Source organism: Colossoma macropomum, unplaced genomic scaffold, assembly GCF_904425465.1.
Source record: "Colossoma macropomum unplaced genomic scaffold, Colossoma_macropomum, whole genome shotgun sequence".
Classification (NCBI taxonomy): domain Eukaryota; kingdom Metazoa; phylum Chordata; class Actinopteri; order Characiformes; family Serrasalmidae; genus Colossoma; species Colossoma macropomum.
In genome coordinates, this window is record NW_023494785.1 from 23,056,320 (window position 1) to 23,080,606 (window position 24,287).

Consider the following 24,287-nt stretch of genomic DNA (forward strand, 5'->3'; position numbering starts at 1 on the left):
CATACAACAGGAAACAGTAGTCCATCATCCTCCCCCAGTGTACAGTAGGTGAAACCCCCTCTACATCATCTCTGTCCACTCTGAGACACAAGGATTATTTAAATCCCCTTCACACTTTATCTAAATACTCAAAGTTAATGCAGTCATAAATACAAGCAGCTCTCTTGAGCTTACTTTCACCTGAGGTGAGATAGGAAAGAAAGCAGATAAAGAAAAGGAGTACGATTTTTTTATTGAAATCATATTCTGTAGCAATGTTTGTTACAGTAAAACTTAAATTACAGAGTATACAAAGTACAGCAGCACAACAAAGCGGTATTTCATATAAATCACCTGATTAAAAATCTTTATTTTTGTCTAAGATCCGTCACTCTCGGTTGTGGCAGTCCTTTCACTGCCTTTCCCGTTCTTTTTGGTGATGCCACTGAAGTATTTCTCTCTGAAGGAGTTATGGCCCTGGTATGGGCTGAAGCGAGGATCTGCTAATTGTGCTAGCACGTCTGATTTCTGAAAGGAAATACAACAGTAATTAAGGAACTGATCAAGGCAATTATTACCATTTTAAACAGGTTATTCATGCAAAAACTGCAAGATGTTACACATATTAAGTCTGTTTCACACAACAAGTCTGCTATTATCCAAAAGAATGGATTGCAGTTGCGCAAAGGTTGTCCTGATGCAGCTGGACGGATCAAATTACCTACGATTTGTTTCCAAACTGAAATGTCATGATCTCATTTGGTTATTAGGTGTTCTATGTTCTAGAGAGTCTTGCATTTCAACTCATTAATTCAGAAACAAAACCATGAACACTTTCTTACAGCACACCACTAAGCTACACCTAGTCACCAGCAGGGTATTTTCTAGTGAGTACTTCCTTTTGTGTGCCTTTCCATCATGAGCTCACAGCCAAGTGCATAATGACATAAAAGTATTAAACTGTTCAGTTTTTCCTGAATGGTGCTTACGCCAGGTTGTTAGGCAGGGCAGGGCTGACTGGAGGAGAGCAGAATGGAAGTACCTTGCGAGGTGCCAGGGACACGGAGAGCTGGAAGTGATGATTCCAGCACTGTGAATCATCAGCACCACCTGTGGCCCTCCATCCTTTTTGCCCCTTTCTGCCAGGCAGTCTGAACCCAGTCCTACCACACCACTAAAAGCCTCCAGAACCAGAACCCAGCATGCACCTCTACCCCAGAGGAGTTTATATCTACACCATGTAGCTTGCCCTGAGAAGACCCCAAGCCCCCCTCACGAAAGACACTCAAGCCTGCTGGAGATGCATGAGAAGACAATCATTTAAAATAGACACAAAAATTGTCAGTAATGTGTTCTATGAGTTTTGCCATTGTGTCATTATGTTGCGATCAATCCACATCATGACACCCTCTACATCATCCCTGAGCGTCCAACCCAAGCCTCGCTTTACTTTTTGAGCCCTCCAACCACTGCCCAGCAACCACATTATCTATCTTTGCTGTTCTACTTCTTTCTGAAACAGAACTGGCTCTGATATGGGATGAAGCGTAGGTCTGCTAATTGTGTAGTGGTCAAGCTTTTAGTTCTTCAGCAGCACTATCAGTGCATATTCATTAGTGTTTCTAGTGAATATATTTTAAGTTTAAAGCACCAGATAAGGTGAAAAAATGTTCCTGGTGGACAAGTTAAAGCAAGACCCAAAAGCCAGACAGAGTGTGTTGTTTTCTACACATTTCCAAAGCCAAGCTTGTGCTCAAAAATAGAATACTCTTTAGTAAAATTGCTTAAATATAATCTCCAGAAATGGCAAAGCAATGGTCTACTTTGAACACTGAGTCATCAAAGGTAAAATAAATGGCCCATAAACATTTTCATGCCAGCCATGGCAGTATGCTTTAGCCTAGGATGCTTGACCAATTAGGTTTCTAGGTTTTTTGCTGGTGTTATTTTTGTTGACTTTTTATGTACATCTCAGCTGTCCGATTTGAACTCCTCTCAAAAAAGTATCCCTCCCACCCCTCATCCCTGATTTCAGTAAGAATAAAACAAGAATAACAATATGGAGAAAGCTGGGGAGGGGAGTTAACCTCCAGAAGATTATACTAGGATTTTGAGAATGTCTTCACTAAGCTGCAGTGAGAGAGAAATAGAAAGAGTGAGAAATGGAGAGAGAGTGAGTGTGGGGAGGACAAAAACCAAGCTCTCCTCTGGGCTGAGTGTTGTTTGACAGAGCTAGACCAATGCTGACTGTGCTTCGGTCCTAACCCAGTGGAGCTCCTCTCTTTTTCAAACAACTTAACAGCACATTGTATATCTGACAGTGCTACAAAACAGGCACAAGTTTCCATTTCTCTATCACCTGTACATGAGAATATACTGTAAATAATGACATACTAAACGCACATAACATAGCACACTAGCCATTTTTTTCCACCTTCCTTACAGCAAAGTTGCACACGCATATATGTGCCAAAAAGCACAGGATTTACATTAATGTCAGTATGGAAACAAGAAACTTCTGTGGTTTATTGAGTTTAAATGTCACATTTTTAGCATATAGGAATGGCTAATTTAGAACTAATCTTGGAAACTCAAAATCTCTTTCCACTAAATACAAATGTGTGTAAATAAGTAGGCTTGCACTAATAAATTATCTGTCTGACTGATTTTCCAACAGAATCTGTGGTAGTTTCAAAACACAAGAAAGATAAATGACCCATGTCTAGGCTCCTGTGCTTGCTGTCAGTCTCTACATTGCCTTGTAGAATTACAATACCAGGATTAATTGCAACTCTATTACAAAAGGTTCTTCTAATGCATTGTCCATATATGTTTTCATATAACATGTGTTAACCTTTCTGAAGTAGTACAGTGTAAGATTATATTAGATGGATATTTGCCTTTAGCAGGACAACTTTACTAGCAATCTTAGCCACGATGACGGACAAAACATTTACTAAGAAGTAAAATTTCACCCACGCTCCAGTATGGGTTAATACTGTACTACTGCTTCAAATGTGGAGAGCAAATCTTCAGCTGACTCTTAACAAACATCTTTTGAGTGGAGTGATTACAATTAGATAAGCTTTTGTTTAAAAAACTAAAAAGTAACTTTAATTCAAGCAACTACAGATGCTCAATTACACTGAGCAAAAATATAAATATTTTCGACAGAGAGCTGCAGCCAAGATCACATGAAAGCAATCTGAAAAGGGGGGTGCTGAAAGCAGCAGCATAAGCTATGAAAATGTGACACGTACAGCTCATGTGTTCCAGGTTTGATGCACAAGCCTGAGACACATGCCAGTCTGCACAGACAAAATAACAGGCCTTTGTGTGTGTGTGTGTGTGTATGTGCGTGTAAATGATTCACTTTGGTCTTTATGGGAACAATTTGGGGTTTTGAAGTGAAGTGGTTGTCAAATCCAAAGATGGATTATTTTCCATACAATGTGTGATTAAGTCATTAAAGTGTAGTATAAAAAGTGAGCCAACTGCTACCAGATGGTGGGTTTTCTCTGAGCCTCACGTATAAGAAGCTCTACTCTTAACTAACGCACAGTAAACATCTTAAATAAAGCCTCTCCTAAAACTTGCATATGTGTGTATGCCCAACTGCACCCACACACCTCAGGCTCCTTGATCTTCTCCATCGTGATGAGCCTTCGGGATGTGTGGCTGGACAGAGTCTGTTCACAGTTGCTGACGAGAGAGAGGCAAGGGTGTAATGGCACCATCTCTTCACAGTACCTGCAGGTGGAAGGGCACAAGGCATCATGCTTTAGCAAAACATGAATTAAAACACCAAAAGCAATGCTCCATGCAAACCTGCATAATTCACAGTAAACAATGTAATAACATAATGTAATAATGTTATTTAAGGCTGTTAATGCATTTTCCTAGTATAACTCTTTGGACCATTTGTAGTAGTCTAGACAGAAGCCCAGGTGCTTGCGCACTGCATGTTACTATAACCAAATCGCGATTGTAGCACCACTTATTCCAACACAGAATTAAATTGGCCTTTAGAGCAATACCTTTGGCACCTTTGGCAGACTGTGCTGGATGGTGCTCACAGGAGATCTGTAGATAAATAAATGAGCAGCAAACTAACAAAAGCAGCAGCAAAGTGGAAAACACATTTCATTCATGAGCTGTATGAATGAACGTGAAAGCAAGAGGATACAATTACAAAGGAGGACTTTTGAATTGAACCTGCGTCCCGCCGTAAACGTTTTTTTGTGTTTTAATGAAAAATATTATTATATTATGTGTGTACAACTGTTCAGAACTGTTCAAAGCTGTGTCAGCTAGTCATGTGCTGGCAAGTGTTTTTAAGTTGTGCTTTAGAATATAATTTCAGCAATTAAGAGAAATGCAAATAATCACAATGAACTACTCAGAATAATTTTATAAATTATGATTATTTTAATCATTTGACAGTTATAATTTCAATACATTAAAATAAATAATTAATGCTCAAAACAGTGTATCAAAATTTTAAACTGGATCACTGGTGTATCCCAATGGTCAGTCATTTGCCATAGTTCATGGAAACCACTGTGAATGATCAAACTAGGCACCTGGGTGCATCCATTTGTAGCAATGTAAAATGGAGAGGGGAGTGACTTATGCTATGCATGCACACATAAACTGGGCTGTTTTTTCTAATGCTTCTTATAGCCTGAGGGCTTATTTAATTATCGAGAATCAAACTAAATTTTGACCTTAGAATCGAAAAATTTAAAATACACGTATCATTACACGTTATTCACGTTACTAGTACATATCTTCCTTCCAGTGTGCCCTTACCAAGCAAAGTGTTTATACAGCCGACTTAAAGATACACATACACCTCCATCCAATGGTTTACCCGCTGGTACTGCTGTCACCTAGGAGAAAAACATCGTTTCTTTCCAGGAAAGGGCACTCCGGAGAGCGCTCTCCACAGAAATCATCTGACAGCTCTTCAGAATATAGAGCTGTGAGTCAGAGTGAAAGGATGCCACCGATCCCAGTATGCCTTAATGAGACTGATTAACTTAGAGCTCATATGGATTACATTCAGCTCGGCTTTAACCTTGTGGTGCCCGTGCTCTTCTAAGGCCTGGACATACTTCAAGCGAGCCAGCATTTGTTAGGCTTGAGCAAAATCCAAAACAACATTGGCAAGAGAAAAGTTTTCACACTCTCCATGCATTTGCTTGTTTTTGTTTCACGCTAGCATGAGCAGCTAGGAGGAATTAAGGGACTTTTTCTAAGACTGAGAACAAGCTCAAAGGCTCACCTTTCATTCGTGATGCCATGTTTACTAAGTTCAGTTAGTCGGCTGATGTGGGCCTTGCCAAATATTACTCCATGCCACTGCCGAATTTAGATCATACTGTTCTCCCTAACTAGGAGTGCACCATCTCTATACGTTGTGCAGCAAATCAGTCAAGTGTCAGAAAACAAAAATGGACCAATATTTAACATTTTTGTCCTTTGAAGCATAAATAGAAGCAGGAAATAACACTTACACTAAATTAACATACACTGAATGAACGTCATTATTTCACTAACAAAAGCCATAGCTTCACCCTCTGATATTGACCCGAGAGTATGAACATGCTCACCTGTAGCTAAAATGGACTGTATTTCGTATTTGTCTTTCTAATGACATGGAACAGATACTGAATTTATACACTGCTTACTGTATACATCTGTTGTTAAGATTAAATAGCTGTTAGGCTGAAATGTTATTCTGAATATTTTGCAAAGCGTACCCATACGCCTCAAATAAACCCTGAAATTCAGTCAGTGAGAGCAAAATCATCACCCTTAAAACTATTTCCTACTGTGGCTCAAATTAGACATGGAACATCACAATGGTGTAATACAGCAGATGTAACAGATGTCATTAGACTTAATGACCCTGCATGCCAAGAAAATGATGGAAACTCAGCTGTGTGGTGTTAGTTTTCTGCTTAACTTTGCTAACATGCTTCAGATAACCACCCCTGTAATGCTTTTCCATCATTACAAAAAGTGGAAGGGACTAGAAGTGTGGCAGCTGGAACACTGCAACAGCTACAATACAGATAAAGGAGGAAACTGGCTAATGAGTTCAAGGAAAGGCAGAGTGTGTTAATGCACAGCAGAGGCTGCGCTCCTTACAGTGACAGAGGTGTTTAATTGGTGTGGGGGTTGATGGTGAGCTCACCCCACAAGCCCGTGTGTGTTCTGCTGGGGGAAACTACGTTGGTTACACCGCTGACTGCTGAGGCCCAACAGGTCCAGATTCCTGCGGCAGTCGTCCCCTCTTCCGACACCACTGTTTATAAACAACAGTGTTGCTACACAAATCCTCGCTCCAGAGACAGTCAGTCAAAGAGGCCCACAGAACACCAACACCAACCACCAGGGGATAGTGCCCCCTTATGGATGCATTAGAGTTGCTCTAAGGTGCTAATAAGAAGTGCTTTTCATTCATGTTCAGCAGAGGGGTAAAGTACATATATCTGAAGATTGTGATTCAGCTATATCAATTTTAGAATGTGATTACTTATTATAATCAATTATACCAACATGCAGTAAAGTATGTCCTAATTTTTTGGCCAAAATAAAATCTTGAGCTACTTTTAAAAATCCTGTAATCCTTTTTTAATTATCCATATTCAATTACTGTGTGAAAAGTCCTCCAGTCTCATTAGCATGCTCTGTGTATTTTTTCATAATTCTGAATGATATCAAAATAATCTAGTTCATCTGTAGTGAAATCTGAGGATCTGAGGTCTATGTGGTCACATCTCTCTTTAAGCCCTTTATGTCCATCACTGCAGCCCCACACATTCAGGTCAGTGGTAACAAGATACCTATACCCCAAACCCTGACCTTACACCGGTGTTCAGCTCTGTTTAGTCTGCATGTGTGATAATATGCATTAGTTTTGGCATTAGGCCCTGAATAAGTCACATAGGACAAGATGGGATCAGGAGCGCCTGCACTATAAGTCAGTAGGTTTCAGCATTCTTCCAAGATCGGTTTTATGGAATCCTGAAAGCAGGCACCAAAAGCATTTCTAATTGAACAAAAGCAGGCATGCAAATTTTAGATATGCTAGGTATGTAACAATACACAAAATTGAAAAGTCAATTTAATATGATACAGTGCTGTTTTGATACATACAATGGAAATAAGAAGTACCTAAATATGTGCATTGTGTTCATATACTAACGTTAATATGTTAACTGCACTATGTGTACAGTTTACATGCATACAGTTTACATGCATGCGCAGTCAGGTTTGACATGATTTTCAGTTCTGATCATGAGATTCAGGTGGATTTTCTATATTTTGTATGTTAAAAACGATTCTACAAAGCTCTTAATTATACTACACAGGAGGGTCTGGCTGAGATAAATACAAGTTCTCCAATATAACCTTTTCAACACTTGCCGCACCACCTTCTAACAAAATAAACACCCAAAATAACAACCCCATGAATTTGTAACTGATATGCAAAAAGCTCCATCATACACACACACACACACACACACACATACATACATACATACATATACATATACACATATATATCATATAAATATATATGTGTGGTCAGTAGGCATTTATTTGTTCAGAAAACAATAAATTTGCTCAGATTACAATAAATACAATTACCATTAAAACAATAAGTAGTAATTATACATATATTAAAGGGTTAGCTTACAAAAAAAAATCAACTACTTTTATAAAATATATATATATATATATGTTTTATTACTTTTTACTGTGATTATGTTTATTTGCATTTGTTGACTTTTGAATAATTGAGAATTATTATCAAAATAAATGGCTTTAAATAAGACTTTTTCACAGCTACATATATTCATTCCTGGGATATATTCACCCCATACAACAGGTAAGTATTTAAATAATACAGAGCAGGCTGAAAGTATTACTGTTTGAATCAGCAAGCCTGGTGTTGGTTTGTATATGACAGATGAGGTAAGTGCTGACTGTATATCAGATCACAGGCTGTGGGGCCTCACCAGCCCTGTAATCAGTGGGTTTCAGACTGCAGGCTGCATGGACAGGACCGTGTGTAGTCAGCAACTGCAGAAGCTGAGCGGAATGTCCCTTTTTTCCACCTGCTCTCAAGCCAGCAGGCCTCAGCAAGTCCAGCACCCAACTTAGAATGAGTGGCTCATACTACTGACACTGATGCAATTTACAACTGTCACGAAGTGTCAGACTGCCCCCTAGTGATCTATATTCAACAAAACATGCAATTCTGTATGTCCATATGCTGTCTCATCATAAAGCAACGGAGTGTGTCTGTGGAGCTAAAAAAGTTAAAAAAAAAAAAATAAATAAAAAAACCTTTGTGAAAACCGAAGGGACTATGAAGACCAACACAGTGCTGAAACAACAGAACAGACCACAGCCGTGCATTGTAGTAGTACTGCAACTGCAGGAGGATAATTATGCTTACTTACTCTGGTCTATAAATAGGAAGCCAGTAAACCAGCCGTCCACCCATGACCAAGTGATGCGCTGCAAAATTTAACAGGTCAGCAAAGATGTCACTTAGATGGTACGCCATGGAAACAGGGACATGACTCTCACCAGAACTGCAAGAGAGCAAAAAACACAGCACCATTCAGCAGAGACATAAAAATTGACATGGTATATTTAATACATAAAATATGCAGCACAAGGGGATTTAAAGGGCTAAAAACGTAATATGAAATATACAAAAAAAACTTTAGATAGGAAGATAAGAATCATAATAACAAGAATGTAAAATCATTATTAAAAAAAAACACAACAGACGAGTTCACTAATAAGTAAATATGGCTGCCAAATTTTAACATGCAGTTTGTTTCAGGTTTTAGAGAGAAGCAAGCAATACATTCTACTGGCCATGTTGCAACATGTTCATTATTGCTATAATAATGTATTAATAGTGTATACCAGTGATGAATTGATGAAAATGAAGTTAAATCATACACAGTGCACAGCATGTAGCACCAAACAGTACTAGTTCCTGAAGACTAAATAGAAAAACAAAACAAGAGTTTGAACATCACCCTTACTGGATGGATGGCTTATAGCCAAGCTTAGTGTTAACCGTGTACTTTAAAAATGCATGAAGAAAAGGAAGATAAACTTACAAGTCTTCAGGAGGACTCATGATCTCTTTGTGAGAACCTGTTCTCCTTGTTGATTCACGAATGCCATAAGGAGCTGCAAAACAGACAGAACAGCACCCATCAGCATTCGCATAAGTTGAACTAAAAATATTTTATTAGGAAACACTTGAAAAATATCATCAAAAATCATTGTCTTGATCTCAACAATAAAAATTAGTCAGACATCTGAACAAATTTTACATTTTTTTACCATTTAAATGAAATTTTAAGCAGTTTTTGTTGTATGTGTAAGACTGAAACATATCAAAATCATCATATGTTGATTTACTAGTTTGTCTGAAAGTTGTGCTGTTCATGTCAAAAAAATAAACAAATAAAGATGTGCAAATAAGGTGAAAAACTGAATATCTGAACAAAGTCAGGTGAAGTCACCTTAATTTAAATAGCACTTTTAAAGACTACAAAAAAATCCATTCCATTAATTTGAATTAATTTGCATTATTTATGAGAAAACACATGCAAAAATACAAAAAAGCATGAGAACAAGGGGTAGAGGGTTGCTTTTTAAAAAATCCAAGATTTTCAGCAATGGAAATGGACAAAATATGTTGTGAAAAGGTGGGAAATAAATTACTGTAAACATACGGTCTGTGATTATGGCATCGAACAGTGCTCCATTCCTCCATACAGGCTTAGAGGCATCAGACACCATGACATCCACATACAAGCCCTCTGTCCCATACTGACGCAGGTTTGCTCTGATATTCTCATCCGGACCCCGCCACTTCTGATTCTTCCTGCTAGCCTTTCCTGCAAGACATTTAACACAGACACTATTAAAACACTGCACAGCAGGGTTAGGTTAAGCAGCTTCTTAGCCACCTAAGAACATTTATGAAATTACAGGACTTCAGTTTCCTAAAGAGAAGTGTGTCACCATTAACTGGACATTATTTACCTACTCCATGGATGGTGTTGTAATCAATGTCTGTCCCACACACGTAAGCCCCAAAGTGAGAGCATGCCACCAAAAGGCTACCTAAATGAGAAAGAATGGAAAAGAGAAAGAATGAAGAAATCAAGAAAGAAAATGGTGGTCTTCCACAGGCTGTTTTTACGGAGTTGTAAAACTGAAATCAATAACAATAGCACTTTAGTTTAATTTAGACATTTCCTTTCCAGCTGTAAACACAACAGCATCTAAAGCTTGTGAGGAGAACTCTGCCCGGGCATGCCCAGCCCTTCCACTGAAAGTGGTAGTAAATTAGCACATCTGGCCAGCAGATCTCACACCTCAAATAGCGATGGCAGACGCTTATGATAAAGTCTGGCAGAAAGACAGGAGCCACAGCACGCTATGTATGGAGCCGTGGCACGGCCAGGCAGGAAGGGAGAGGAGAGTGCAACTCAACGCTGCACAGACACTATTCCCTAATGTGATTGATGACACAGACTACAAGCTTTTGAGGTCAAAAAAGAAAAAATAAAATATGTGGGCCATGAGATGGAAAAACATTTGACTGACTATATGGAATTCACGTTTCCATGAGCAGTCAAAAATAACCTATAGAGAAAGACGTCAGCTCCTGGCTCCTGATAAGAGAGAATGAAAAGCAGTGAATAGAACTATGCCTCCTTCATCATCCAGACAGACTGAGTCACCAAACAAACTCCTGATTCAGCTGCAAATTAAATGCCTGCATCGCACAGCTTTAAAATAAAAAAGGCAAGCAAATGGGAAATGGGTTTTTATGTATTATTTTTGTATAATATTATAGACATTATCTAAGAAAATGTGTTTTATCTTAGATCTGCTGCTTATATTTAATTATTATTAGTCCACAATATATTTCATAAAACACTCAACATGACTCATCAAATGCAGAAACTGAGACTGAATTTTTTTTAATAAAAAATTAGCCATTAATCTAGTAATGTACAGTATGACAAAATGGACTGAGTCATATATGAGAAGTATACTCATACAATTAGCAGTGAATTTAATTTTTAATGTACTCCTACAAATAGCATTTTGTAGTGACTAGTGCCAATTTAACTATTTTTATTTTATATATTTCTTTTTCATTGGACAGAAGAGCTCCTCAAAAAAACTAAATAGCCACTTCACTAGTACAGAATAAATTGAATTTTCTGGTCAAACAGTTGCAGTGGACAGAACTTCCAGAAAAGCGTAAACAGACCTGTTAAATGCTAGTAACATCCTAACATGATATAAATGTGGGAAAAAATAAAAATGTAAAAAGCCTTTATGGTTGGGATGCTCAATTGTTTGCATGGAAATCTTTGTAATCAATTTGCACAATCAGGTACAGGCAGAAAATTGCAAAGCAATGTTGCTACATAGCAATATTTAGAGGGCATGGATTTCAACAATAACAACTGCTTTTCAAGCAGTGATTATGAAGCCACATTCATGAAACTGTGCTTTCTTCAGAGGTTGCTGTACTTTCATGTTTACTCAGCTATAGTGACCACCGCAAAACTGCAACCTGTCCCAGAACAGCTCGTAGACATTTAGCGGGACATCAAACGAACTTAACATGTAAACACACATTCCTTGACTTGCCAAAACAGCAATGGACGACATTTCTGTTCATTACCCAACCAGATTTTTCAGCCACTATATAGCCATGATTTTCAGCCATCACAAATAAAGTGATCATGTATAAAGTAAGGTGGATTTACATCATGAGAATGAGGTTTGATCATTATAGTTTCAAAAGCTTACAGCTGAGTTTCCAGACAGGTTTGACAAGCTTTCAGAGTGTGCATGAATAGATTAATTAAACGTCATGCTGTCCTTGAAAAACTGTAATTTGGTGATTTTTTTCCTCACCTGTTCCCACAAAAGGATCATAGACCAGATCATGAGCCTTTACTTTGGCATGGTTGGCCATTATGAAAGAAAGACCTGCATCCATACTGGTGTTCCCAATGAAATGCCTCTTCTTCACACTGTGAGAGCGGATCAGTTCCCTTTGCCCATCTGCAATCTGAGGGAATAGTTAAAAATGTGATGCTCTCAAATATGAACAGCTACTAAAGACAATGAGGGACAGAATTTTTTAAATCATCATTAACGTAGTATTTTATTTCTCATTCCAAATTTGTATAAATACTATTCTGCTTACTGTTGTGGTTTAAGAATATCAAAATGAACTTTGACTCACCCATCTCCCAAAATATATATGGAATGGCTCCTCTGGGATGTCATTAGGATCTAGTCCATAGTCTTCTAATAAACAAAAAATGTGATCGGGATCCTTCAGACTTACTCTCCCCTTAAAAGGCAGGTAACCCAAAGCCTACAGAGAGACAGCAACTTTTACACTCTACACTTCATTAAAAACCTCACACACCTGACATCACAGTGCAGTTTCAGTTAAACATTTTTAATGCTTGTCAGACGAAAAAAGAGAAGTCAGCAGTGTGAGCATTAAGAGCCGAGTTATGTCAATAATATACTGGAAAACTGAACAGTGTAAGAACAGAATACTCACGTCTATCTTCTCTATTCTGTCCTTGAACAACAATGTCTTATTGAAAGTGTAGACATTAATCTTGTATGTTGATTCTTCTTGTAGAAAAGGAGTCTGTGTGTACAAAAATGCATGGAACTTTAAGAAGAAATGCACATGAAACAATAAGTGGCGTAATTTGGCAATCAAGCAAGTGACACAAACCATCTTCTCTGTGGGATACTCCAACAGCGATGACTTCAGCTCTGCAGCCGTTCTCCCATGTCCCCAAAGTTCAAACACAGACCTTAAAGTTAAATGCACACATCTGTAACAAAATCGCAACTATAAAGTTTCACAACTAAGTTCAAATAACACCTCTTAAAAAACGTAATGATATTTGATATTCTGAAAATGTAATAACATTTTGCACAAGGGTTGGATTTTATCTTTCACAAGTAAGGGAAGAACTTACAGTGCTGGCTTCTCAGCGGTAGATTAAAATACAAATAACTGTAACCCTGATCAAATGATCTATGAAGAAAAGCATAGCGCAAATTATTCTGTCAATGTTTATTCTTTGTGTCATGAATTTTACTTACTTGGCGCAGACCGTTCTTGACATGACACTCTGCACATCTTCCTCTGAGAGGCCATGTAGCCGCCAAAACGGAGACTGAGGAAGAAAAAATTATACTGGTTGCAATTACTTGCAAAATCTTTTCATCGCTTTTTTATTTTTTGCTGATCATTTTATGAACTGTGCACCTTAATTCAAACTGTGAAAATGAAGGCAGCATCAGCATTTTCAGTGGTCCATTTTCACTGTTTCAGAGGAAAAACAAACTGTCCTGCCACTTAAAAATCCTAAATCCATGTCTACATATACTTAATTTAACCTTAAACAGTGCTAAGGGGTGAGTTTAACATAAAACAAAACTCTATCTACTGATGATGATTTGTGAAATGAAGGCAGCTGTTTTCACCTTTTCGCTGAAGGTCTCTGATGGATCACACTGTCGACCCCTAAGTGCCAGCAATGCTTTTAATTCCTGAAAAGAAAGCAAGCACATGTAAATGTAATGGAAATCATTACCAGAACTGATGTTAAGAGATTCCATTCATAAAAGAAGCAACGTCTAATGATGTTAGCTAGCAAGCTAACAGTATTTTCCTACATGCTTTCAGCTGTGAAAAAGAAACAACCTCTCGTATTGAGAGAGTACAGTGCTGAAGGGGTTTAGATTCATTACCGGTAATCTGAAGTCCACATTGTCGTGTGCTAAATGCAGTAAATACCGTCGGCATGTTTTTCCACAGTGCAGCGCCATGTTTGAGTGCAGCAGTCTGTTCGGCTGAGCGCCGCGGCTTCATGAACACAGTTCCTACCTGCTGAGGTGCGGCTTCACTCAAACTCAAACCACTGCAAGGAAAAGACGACTGTGCGCAGTTTGGGAACATCTTTATTCACGATACGAGACGGTTTTACTTGCCGTCATTCGCGCTTGCTGTTAGAATAAAGGATAGATATGCTCGGACGTGTGTTTCAGAGGATGTCAGTACTAAATTTATCTCTTAATCTGATTTAAACGTAAACATTTTGAGACTAGGCGAGACTCTCCTGTCACGGTACCGCGTAAAAACAGCAGGTCTAGAAGCGGATCAGCAGCTCTGACTGTGTCAGTACCGAGTTTTTACGGGTCAGTCAGTGAACCTGCAGCTCTATCAGTGTCTGCGCAGCTCGGCTCAGCTCTGCGCTGGCAGGGCGGCTCTGGATCACAGAGGAGGTGAGTGGACATCTGCTCCTCTACACTTCTGTGATCTGACATATACACACACGACTCTTTTTCTTTCGCTATTTTTAAATACTTCTCATGTTTTTTCCCTTTTTATCTCTTACTACTTTCTTCGTATATAAATTCAGTCACTGCTCGAGTGTGACTGCGCACTGTCTTTAGCTATTGCTAAGTTACTGCTTACTTTATACACTGAATATGTTTACTGGACATAAAACTAAAGTATGCTTTTATTTAATGAACGTGTCTTCTTTTGGAGTAGGCTGTGTTGCAACTGCCCATAAATGGGTAAAAAATGCACTTTAGTCTACGAGTAGCTCACTAAAACAGCCTACTTTTTATTTAAGAACAAAGACAAGTGCTGTTTACAGTCTGTCGCCCTTGGTTGTACTTTACATTTTAAATTATTTAAAGGGTCACTGTCGTTCGATCTCTTACTCGTAGACTGTACTGGATTTCGGCATGTGGGCCATCGGGTTGGGACACTTTAAAGGACAATTTCTAAATTCAATTTCTAAATTTCAAAATTTCTGCATAATTACAGCGCTAAAATATAAACAAAGATATACCGAATGGTTTTATGTAAAATGGGGCACTGTGGAGAAACTTATCAACTCATATTTTGTTTTACAGTTAAGGTAACAGGAACCAGGGGTCCAATGTCTGTAACGCAAATACAGTAACTTTATTTACTATACAAAACCACCACACGTCTTCTGAGTTTCTGTATGCAGGGTTTATAATGATAAAATACTGGTACATCTGAAAGAATACATTTTCTTTGGCTGCTGTTTCGCCTTGCAATATCCTGCATGGTTCTCTCCACCATGAATGTGTTTAAAAAATCAATTTTCTGCCAAAACATTATCATAATGTCTCGTACATCAGGCAGCATGTTAGTAATCATTTAATGTTTTTAGAGCAGTAAACTCTTCTGCCTGTCTGGTTCCTGTGAACAACTCTGACTTCGTAAGTTCAAACCCCTCAATGACTTTGTTTACATCTTAACTATTGAATTATTTCTAAATAAGCCAAAAGAAATACTCTAAATGGGTTGATTAAGTAATTATTTAATTTGGAAGCAGAAGAAGGGTTTTATCATTCAGGAGCAACTTTTGTGACCCATATTCCCTCATACACTGTATGATCCATAAACCTGAATCCATCCTCTGCAGAGCTGAAGAAACACTACCTGGTTCACACTGTTTCTTGTTCCAGAGGAGGCTGCTGTGAAAAGTGGCTGCATGCACTGTGAAGTAAACCATGGAGACAAATGGGTCACCAGAGCCGTGTGAGGGCACAGCAGACACTGGTGAGGTTTCTGTTAAGGGATTAACACAGAGCTGGATGAAATGGTCCAGTGATCATCAGGAGTATCAAAAACAAAATCCCTTCAGCAACGACAAGGCACCGGCTGTGCAGCTGCAGCGGGGTCAGCAGGGCTACGGCAGGCCACCGGAAGGCTCTAAAACAGAGCAGAGAGGGCAGGACGCTCACTCGCATGTCAGCAAGGAGGTTCAGGAACTGTGTCAGGTCATCCGAGAAATTGGCAAGAGGCAAGGGGACGGCAGACCAGCCGTGCAGTTCGGAGCACTGTTTGAACACTATGTGAGCGTCTCTAACAAGGTAGTAGGTGTGCTGCTGCGAGCCCGGAGGCAGGGGCTGGTTCATTTTGAGGGGGAGATGCTGTGGCAAGGAAGAGATGACCAAGTGCTAATCTCACTGCTTCAGTAACTGAATGTGAGGAGTGACGCTGTGTATGTAAGAGAAGAAGCTGTGCAAATGAACAATTAGCCGACATGTCTAGACCCTGGAGCAGAGGTCATCAATTCTGATCAAAGAGGGACAGAGTCCAGCACAGTCTGGAAATAAGGGGTTAAGTAGGGAAATACACCAAAACTTGTGCTGGACATCATCCCTCTAGGACTGGTATCAATGATCTATACCATAGAGCAAGGATGTCTATTCTTATCAGCAAAGGTCAGTGTGGTTACAGGTTTTCATTCCACCAAAGCAGGAACACATCTCACCAAGTGTTTCATGACTGAGACCAAATTATTTAATGAGTAGAATCAGGTGTACTTCAGCTTGTTTGGAATGAAAATCTGCAGCCACACCAGCCCTTTGTGGACAACATTGGACACCCCTGCCGTAGAGCATGTTTTTAAGATTGAGAACATTAGTTAAACTAGACATATTAGCCTTAATTATCTTGTAATTGCTAAGAGTTTAAGCATACATTATAAAAATGACACTGTGGTTGATAAAATGTAAAATGTTTACCTACAACAATAGTGTTAACATAGCTATTAAAGCTTTGAAATTAGTCTCTTCGTGTTAATTCTATAAGCTTGACAGCAAATCCAGTGGTGATGTGACCACTCTTTTATCCTGAATCGCGAACTGAACCTGTAAAGCACAAGATTATTTGTAGATTTGTGTGAATATAATACATGCTTGGAGCAGACTCTACTTGACACAAATAGTGGACCCGTTGTTACTGAATCAGAGAGTATCAAAGTAATGCTATTTTACATGAGTATGTTGGAAAAATAAAAAAGTAATCATTTCAGGTTTTAAGTCAATTTAATTTAAATTATTATATATACATTCACAAAAGTAATCAATTTACATTCTTGCATTTTTAACAACATTAATCATTCATGTTTTGCAATACAGCACTCAGGCTAGACTATGAAAGTCTAATGAGGATTGAATGCATCCAATGAGTAAGCAGTACTTATTTCACCCACACATATCCATTCAATCAAGTACAAGTAGAGGTGCACTACACAAATAGGATCTGGTATACTATGTTGATGTTAAATAGTTATAATAGCAAGGCTCTTGGCTCATATGAAAGCTTGTAAAAACACTGGAATACTACAGTACGTGTTCTGGTCATATGTTTATATCCTTCACTGGTTATGATGTTTTGATTGTTATATTTACAAGGCAGCATTCACAAGTACTAGACAACACTCAATCCTGTAAAAGACAGTTTTTTTTTCTTTTATAAATGGTCATTTATTTAAAAAAAAAGGTTGTAGTGATGGTGACCAGGCTCAACTTGGTTTCAACCTGGTTACATTGTATATTAACTGCTCTTAGGTAATGTTAATGTTTATTCTAATTAGGTCATGTATATTCAGATTGATTTCCATTGGAATGAGTTACATTTTTAAAACACTTATCAACTCATCACACCCTTGATATACAAGTATTTTGGAAGATGATAAGATGGGGAGGATGTGTACATCTCTATCTCTGTGTAAGAACTATTCTCTGTGTGTAGTTGCTCACGTAGGCATGAGTAATAGTTGAATTACACATCAATCAGGAATAGTGATATACAAGAGGAAATAATCTCAAGCATTCATTAAACAGTTCACTTTAACAGCCAAAATAACTATTACTCAAGTTCAGCTCTAAACAGGATTTTAATGTAGCTGCAAATTTAGTTTGTCTTGTTGGCTCACATGCAAACACTAATGCCTAAATAATCATTAAAGGTTTGAGGCACTTAAACATCACCTCTTGTCCACACAGTAGATCCACTTACATCCCCAGCATCAAGATAAGTGATAGTTTTCTCACTCCTCTTAGTCCATCGAGTTCAGTCGTTGGAGCAACTGGTCTGCCTGCAGTATGGAAACATGACATTAAACCAAAGTGTATGGTTATGTTAACATTAGCCTTTTCTTTATACAGTGTAATGTTTTGCTTAGTTTTTTCTTCTTATCTATGTAACATCTGTAAGAATTTGATGAAAAGCTTAACATGTCTTTGAGGAGGGCACTGTGAACTGTGACCTCTATTACTGTCTAGCCTTGATTTCTGGTGTACTGACTTTTATAATTACACTTTTATAATGGGGCCATATGTAGGAAAGTGTACGTAGGATCCCCACTAAGGTGATAAGTACACATATTTCTGACCATGCAAAAACCTGTTTCTTTTTGATATTCGAGTATCCACAAGAGTTGAATCTATGAATCCGTGTATTTATAAAAATGGGTATAATGGGACATCCCTACTAAAAGGCGAAAACTAGATCAGCTGAAGGGCTCTTACATGGATTTAACTAAAGCCACAGTGTTCAGGGCAGTTGTAAACAAAAGAGGTTTTCATTCTATGCCACAACTCAATTTAAAATAATGGTGCTTGTTGTAATCTGGACAAAAGCTCACACAACACAAACTGACAGAGTTGTTCTAAACTGAACTGTATAAAAACGTTTTCAAGTGAAAGTCTAAAACCACCCTTACAGTGTCTATTTACAGTGCTCACCGTAATAAACCAATAGGAGCCCGGACGGAAGATCAAGCGAGACATGAAGCCCATTTGACTGACAGGTGCCAGAACATGGAGATGCAGATGTACAACAGAGTGGAATGGAGGCCAGTGGAACCCAAACCTAACGCACATTATACATGTTACACTTCAGACAAAAAAGACCACATTACAGAACGGATTATACAGAGTAAAATAGGAACTTTTAGGTGGAAAAGTATTAAACTTAATTCATTTTACCTGACATCACTTAAATCCGTGACATTGTTCTTCTGAAGAATATCTTTCCCAGTTTCCACCAACTTTTCCACTAAGAAAAACAGTTGAAGAGATACACAAATAGGTACTCTCAGAGTCTGTAACTAAATAGATCTTATTCTGTAACATCCTTAATAACTTGGTAAGCTCAGTACTGTAGCGGTAAATGTCTTTACGGTTTCTAAATGTTTTGGCCAGTATTGTGCTTTTACCTAGTGAAATATGTTCTTTTCGAAGCGATTTACAATTCCCTACATGTTTTGTTGGCACAATGAGATAGTGATGAGGAGCCCCAGGTCTTATGTCTCTGAAACAGGATATTTCTTCATCCTGAAAAAGAATGAATACTAAACACAAGCATGCCATGTAAAATATAAAACATAACATGATGCCTTTAATGACATCTGGAAGAAAAGTCCAGCTTCCAACTGTTACAGGCAGCCCTGTGTACTGTTTTCCTGTAGTTGGCAGTATTTGTCTTTATCAGCTTTTACTCTTAATAAAATGCACAAAATGCACTTATTCTGTACAGTCACTTAAAAGCCATTTGTATTTACAAAAATACTTATGTGCTCTGGTCTGATTCAATGACCGCAGTAGTTAACACACCAACCAAGCAAAGTGATACAGGTCAATCACCTTGAACCATCTAAATAGCTAAGTTACCTCTTCATAAATACTCTCAACAGTAAGGAGACAGCTAAGGAATACCAGTATCCTTCCTTATATATTAAGTTATTACAGAAGTCACAGCTGTAAAAACCTTAACAAAAAGATCTAAAGTAATCCTATAAGAAACTATATGAATACTAGACTACCTATAACGTTACTATAATAATTCTATAATAACATTTACACCTAAAATAGTCCTTATAGTAATCTATAATACACGGGTAAAATAGTGTAGTGTACTATACAGATTGTCTGGATTTACTGTATATGGGAATCCTGGAGAAATTCCTGTGTTAGTTATTACTACGTTAATGTTAGTTCTTTTTCATAACAGAGAAGCTCTAGTTATATAGGCGATTGTCCAGCACCTGTCAACCAACTGACAGACAAGCAATGGGGTTTTTGGTAAGAAATTCTGTGAACAACAGCTGGTAGAGGTTGTGTGTTTTGCAGGTGGATAAAGCTCTGATTAGCTAAAGGAGCTATGAGCTACATGTAAGGCTAGCTGGCTAAAATCACCTTACAGGAATTCATTGCTGGCTTCACATGTACGTTAAACCACGCAGACTCCCTCTCTCACTTACATGGTGCAGGAGCTCAGTGTCCATCTCCCCGTTCACAATTTTGCAGAAAATACATTTTTTATCGTAAGTGTCGCTCTGCTGTGTTTGGACAGGCTCTGCTGTCGGTGCGCTGTCGCTGCTGGCCATCTTCAAAGCTTACTCTAATGACATCATAGCAACATGGCTGACTAATGACTTTCAAGATACAAGTCCTGTTTATTTTCGAGCTGTTAGTGAGTTTAAGAACATTTAACACATCTAACATCCAGATTTTTCATAATTCTGTTTTAATTTAATTATTTCTATTCATATTAGTAACAACACAACAAAACAACAACAATAATAAAATCAGTAAATATAAAATTATTAATAACAACAACAATAATAATAATAATGCAAACCTGTTATTATTATTATTGTTGTTGTTGTTGTTGTTGTTGTTGTTGTTGTTATTATTCAATTTAGTTACATTATCTTACCCAAACGATTGTCAAATGGTAGAGCGAGCATCACACCGAATACTCTCTCTACCAGTTAAGATTAAATAACACTAAGATACTTTTGGGAAACTCAGCCGTGGATGATTACACAAAACATCAAATGTGGTGCTACTGTATCATTTATCATAGATTTGTTAGCATGAAGTAACTCAAGGATACAATATCATCCAACTAATGGAGAATGAGTAGATAGTGACAGAAAAGAGTCTTTTTAACCACACTCATAAATGATTTAGTGGTTAGTGTTGCCAACTCCATCTGGTAGCAATCTTGGAGATATTTAAGGTGGTGGGGCTTTACTGCCACTACATATATAGTTCTTAATCTGTCACTACTCCAACACCCTTCTTAATATCAGCAAATTATATATATATATATATATATATATATATATATATATATATATATATATATATAGTCTGTTATTGTAGAACTACAAAGTGCACCTATATAATAAGTGGAGCTGACAAAATGGACAATGTGTGTACAAATAAGGAGGTCATAATGTTATGCCTGATTGGTGTGTGTGTGTATATATATATATATATATATATATATATATATATATATATATATATATATATATATATATATATATATATATCCATATCAACAAAACTGAATTTTGAGCTTTGCTGAACACGAGTTCGATGTAGTATGCATTGTTAAAGTTTCAAAATGTATTTTGTGTATCACTGATTGATACACTTATTGTTCACTATTATTATTTACAATGGGTATAATTTATACGTTGGACCTACTTCTGAGAATGCTGCACATATTTTGCACATTTTGGTCATACGTTGTACACCCTGTCTATGCAGCAGTGAACTTCTGTGTCTCTAGTCTGCTTATTGTATGCTCTATTTATTGTTTTTATACTTGTTGTGTATTAAACATATTGTCTGTTGTCCCATTAGTACATGTGCATTTATGTCCTTGTCATCTGTAGCACTTTATTCAGAGATCTCAGTGTGTTTGCATCTCTACAAGTTTGTCTCAGAACATGCTTCAGAGGAAGAAAACAGCAACAGCACCTCGATGTCAGAGGTCTGGTTCTCATTAATGAGTGCATATCCACATTTTAAACACTTTAACGCTCCTCAAACCTTATTTGTATTCTATTCTATATTTTGCAGCTCTGCCAGTATTGCATCTTTTTGTGCTGTACATAATCCAGTTATTTATTACGCTACCCTTGAATCTTGTTAATAATGGTTGTGATGGGTTACCTTCTCTTCAAAGACACCTTGAATTTGGAGCTTGGATGTCTTTCAGATGATTAAAAGGCTCTAGAAAGCGAAGCTGTTCTCCATTTACTAGCCAGTGTTCATTTCTGTCAGACCGATGAGGCTAAATGTTATGATGTTGATCTCATTAGAATGCAGTGTGAGTGCACTGCCTAGAGAATTAAATTTGTGCAAGCACTTTTGTAAACTCATTTGTAAACAAAAGAGCATAGATGTCGATGATATTAGGAAAGTGGAGGCACTGTTAATGTTCAAGGTCTAAGTATTTTTTTTTGCGGGGTTATTAACATGCTAACCAAGCAATGTCTTGCTTTGCAATTACCACAAGACAAATGTCTGGGAGAACTTTTCAGAGATTCTATTTACAGATCACAGTACTCAACAATAAATGAACATATTCTCAGATGAGTCTATAACAGATCAATAACTGCCTGCTTCAGTCCACTGCTGCTCCCACAATCTCAGTGCCATCTCATGAACTAAGCCAACAAATTGCTATACCCCATATCAAAATCTTGCAAAGTTGATTAGAAAGTGGGTGGCTATGTGATGTGTTTTTGTTAAAGGCATGTACGTAACTTGCCACAAATTGCATGCTAGAGTCTAGCACAACACCAATGCTAGGCTTATCACTCGGGAACATGTCCACTACAGAGGAGACTGTTCAGTTACATCATCCCTCAGAAGAGTTCAGATTAATAACCAGCTACTCAGATATATATATATATAATATATATATATATATAATATATATATATATATATATGTATGTATTATTATGTGGTTAAGTATTCCAAAAGTATTCTCCTAAAAATGTAAAAAGTAACTGTATTCTGACATGACTTAAGACAAGTCTTGTATTACATTGCTAATGGTGAATTGCAATGGAAATTCTGTTTAGTCTATACTTAGGCTTAATCTTGGTCAGGAAAAGCAGCCCTATATGTGCAAAAATATCCATCCATTCAATAACACGTATACAGCTTGTATAATCTCCACAGAACAGCATTAACAATAGAATGGCGTGCTTAGAGCAGCCGCAGTTCAGCTAGAGGGGTACAAACTCCTGATTAATAACCTTGCTTGTAATATCATGAGATTTTATTCCATGTACCATTTCTGGTTCCACTCATGCTAAAATGTTCAGGCAGCTGGCATGTTTGATGTTTATATTCATTTTTGTCACTGAAATTTATTTATCTATGTTTTGTTTCACTATTTAATATGATGGTTACTCTTTATACTAGATTATATTATTGTATGTTATCAAGCTTGCTTCTTTTCAGTGCCCTCCCCCAAAGCGATAGCCACATCTTCAATTATTTTGCATGTAATCACTTTATAAACTCAACCGGAACAATATCTCTTGCCTGATGGGTGTATGAAACATGTTTTGTCCTTCCTTATTTTATTGCTACCTAGAGAAATCATTTTATGGGATTTGGTATCCGCCACAGTGACAGTAATTATGCAGATAGGACATCTGCCCTAAACACATGCACAGCAGCCCCAACACACAAACACAGACACACATCTTATTTCATCACATCTTAGACACAGTGTTGATTCTCAGTATATGCAGTAGCAGAATCAGAGAACACTGTTTGTCAGGTTGTTTGTTCTTGTTCAATATTAGTGCACAGTTTTTATTCTGTTCTATGAAGCATGAGCAATGCCACTGTGCTTGAGAAAGAGCATCTGTGAATATTTCGCTCCCTTTGGGGGAGAAAAGGAAAAAAAGAGCCAGATATTTTGCATCACAAACTGCTGCAGGAATGCCTGAGGAACTTCAGATGTATCACTCCTGCATGTTCTGAATTGATTTGGGAGGGAATAGAGTGAGAGCTCTCAAAGGGTTAAAGTTGAGCAGTCAAGAAAAGCAGAGAGGATAAGTAGGTGCCAACATCATCTTCTAAACTGTGTTTAGCAGGTCAGCCTACCAATTAATCCTGTGCACTCCAGTTTGTTAGTACACACATTTAGCACAATGTAATGTATGCAAATGATGCCATTAAAATGCATGTCCATGTTTAGTTTCTAAATTAAGTGCTCATTTGCACTACTGGCACTCCGAACAATCCAGAGATTCATTACAACAAATTACAAAAATAATCACGACTTGAAACATCAAATTTACCCTCCTTGTTCATTCTCTCCTATTTACCCGAAGAATATGAAAATAATTTACTTGCCAATCTGCAATTTGCAGGCACAATATAGGAGGTCATAAGCTTGCCAAAGCTATTATGCTAATTGTTGTTTTGCAGCTCCATACAATAAATCATGACCCAAAACTTGCTGGTATGCAATTATAGCTGGCTATGGTGGTGTAATTATAAGGCTGCAAAGAAGAGAATTAA

General features: G+C 37.7%; 3 protein-coding genes across 6 annotated transcripts; 1 reads left to right on the forward strand and 2 right to left on the reverse strand.

Moving 5' to 3' along the window:
- Window positions 1-272: 272 nt before the first annotated feature.
- Window positions 273-13,967, reverse strand: trmt11 (tRNA methyltransferase 11 homolog). 2 transcript variants are annotated; one of them, XM_036587615.1, is made up of 13 exons: window positions 13,849-13,967; window positions 13,582-13,647; window positions 13,198-13,271; window positions 12,821-12,902; window positions 12,638-12,730; window positions 12,308-12,442; window positions 11,974-12,130; window positions 10,075-10,155; window positions 9,762-9,926; window positions 9,138-9,210; window positions 8,460-8,594; window positions 3,609-3,729; window positions 273-507 (listed from the first exon to the last, which is right to left on the reverse strand). In XM_036587615.1, the coding sequence occupies exons 1-13, from the start codon at window positions 13,924-13,926 to the stop codon at window positions 358-360; spliced, it is 1,410 nt and encodes a 469-aa protein (XP_036443508.1). In that variant the 5' UTR covers window positions 13,927-13,967; the 3' UTR covers window positions 273-357. The 2 variants fall into 2 exon arrangements, with proteins under 2 accessions (XP_036443508.1, XP_036443517.1); XM_036587624.1 differs by lacking the exons at window positions 273-507; window positions 3,609-3,729 and adding an exon at window positions 7,807-8,306 and having other exon boundaries at window positions 13,849-13,966.
- A 20-nt stretch (window positions 13,968-13,987) lies between these two features.
- Window positions 13,988-16,620, forward strand: si:dkey-29b11.3 (actin-binding Rho-activating protein-like). 2 transcript variants are annotated; one of them, XM_036587653.1, is made up of 2 exons: window positions 13,988-14,382; window positions 15,567-16,620. In XM_036587653.1, the coding sequence occupies exon 2, from the start codon at window positions 15,655-15,657 to the stop codon at window positions 16,123-16,125; it is 471 nt and encodes a 156-aa protein (XP_036443546.1). In that variant the 5' UTR covers window positions 13,988-14,382; window positions 15,567-15,654; the 3' UTR covers window positions 16,126-16,620. The 2 variants fall into 2 exon arrangements, with proteins under 2 accessions (XP_036443546.1, XP_036443551.1); XM_036587658.1 differs by having other exon boundaries at window positions 15,610-16,620.
- A 338-nt stretch (window positions 16,621-16,958) lies between these two features.
- hint3 (histidine triad nucleotide binding protein 3) lies at window positions 16,959-20,340 on the reverse strand. Of its 2 annotated transcripts, XM_036587645.1 has the most exons (6): window positions 20,199-20,340; window positions 19,155-19,272; window positions 18,925-18,994; window positions 18,682-18,808; window positions 17,964-18,032; window positions 16,959-17,920 (listed from the first exon to the last, which is right to left on the reverse strand). In XM_036587645.1, exons 1-5 carry the CDS (start codon window positions 20,322-20,324, stop codon window positions 17,994-17,996), a joined length of 480 nt encoding a protein of 159 aa, XP_036443538.1. In that variant the 5' UTR covers window positions 20,325-20,340; the 3' UTR covers window positions 16,959-17,920; window positions 17,964-17,993. The 2 variants fall into 2 exon arrangements, with proteins under 2 accessions (XP_036443538.1, XP_036443530.1); XM_036587637.1 differs by having other exon boundaries at window positions 16,959-18,032.
- Between the last annotated feature and the right edge of the window lie 3,947 nt (window positions 20,341-24,287).

Bases quoted from the DNA above. Each gene is read 5' to 3' on its own strand.
- si:dkey-29b11.3 (XM_036587653.1), top strand. From the start codon at position 15,655: ATGGAGACAAATGGGTCACCAGAGCCGTGTGAGGGCACAGCAGACACT.
- trmt11 (XM_036587615.1), bottom strand. From the start codon at position 13,926: ATGGCGCTGCACTGTGGAAAAACATGCCGACGGTATTTACTGCATTTA. The intron at 12,131-12,307 runs GTGAGTCAAAGT...CTATTCCCTCAG, and splicing joins ATATATATTTTGGGAGATGG to ATTGCAGATGGGCAAAGGGA. The intron at 9,211-9,761 runs GTATGTTTACAG...TCTGTTTTGCAG, and splicing joins CGATGCCATAATCACAGACC to CTCCTTATGGCATTCGTGAA.
- hint3 (XM_036587645.1), bottom strand. From the start codon at position 20,324: ATGGCCAGCAGCGACAGCGCACCGACAGCAGAGCCTGTCCAAACACAG. The intron at 18,995-19,154 runs GTAAAAGCACAA...TGTTTTTCTTAG, and splicing joins AAAAGAACATATTTCACTAG to TGGAAAAGTTGGTGGAAACT. The intron at 18,809-18,924 runs GTAAAATGAATT...AATGTGCGTTAG, and splicing joins ACGGATTTAAGTGATGTCAG to GTTTGGGTTCCACTGGCCTC.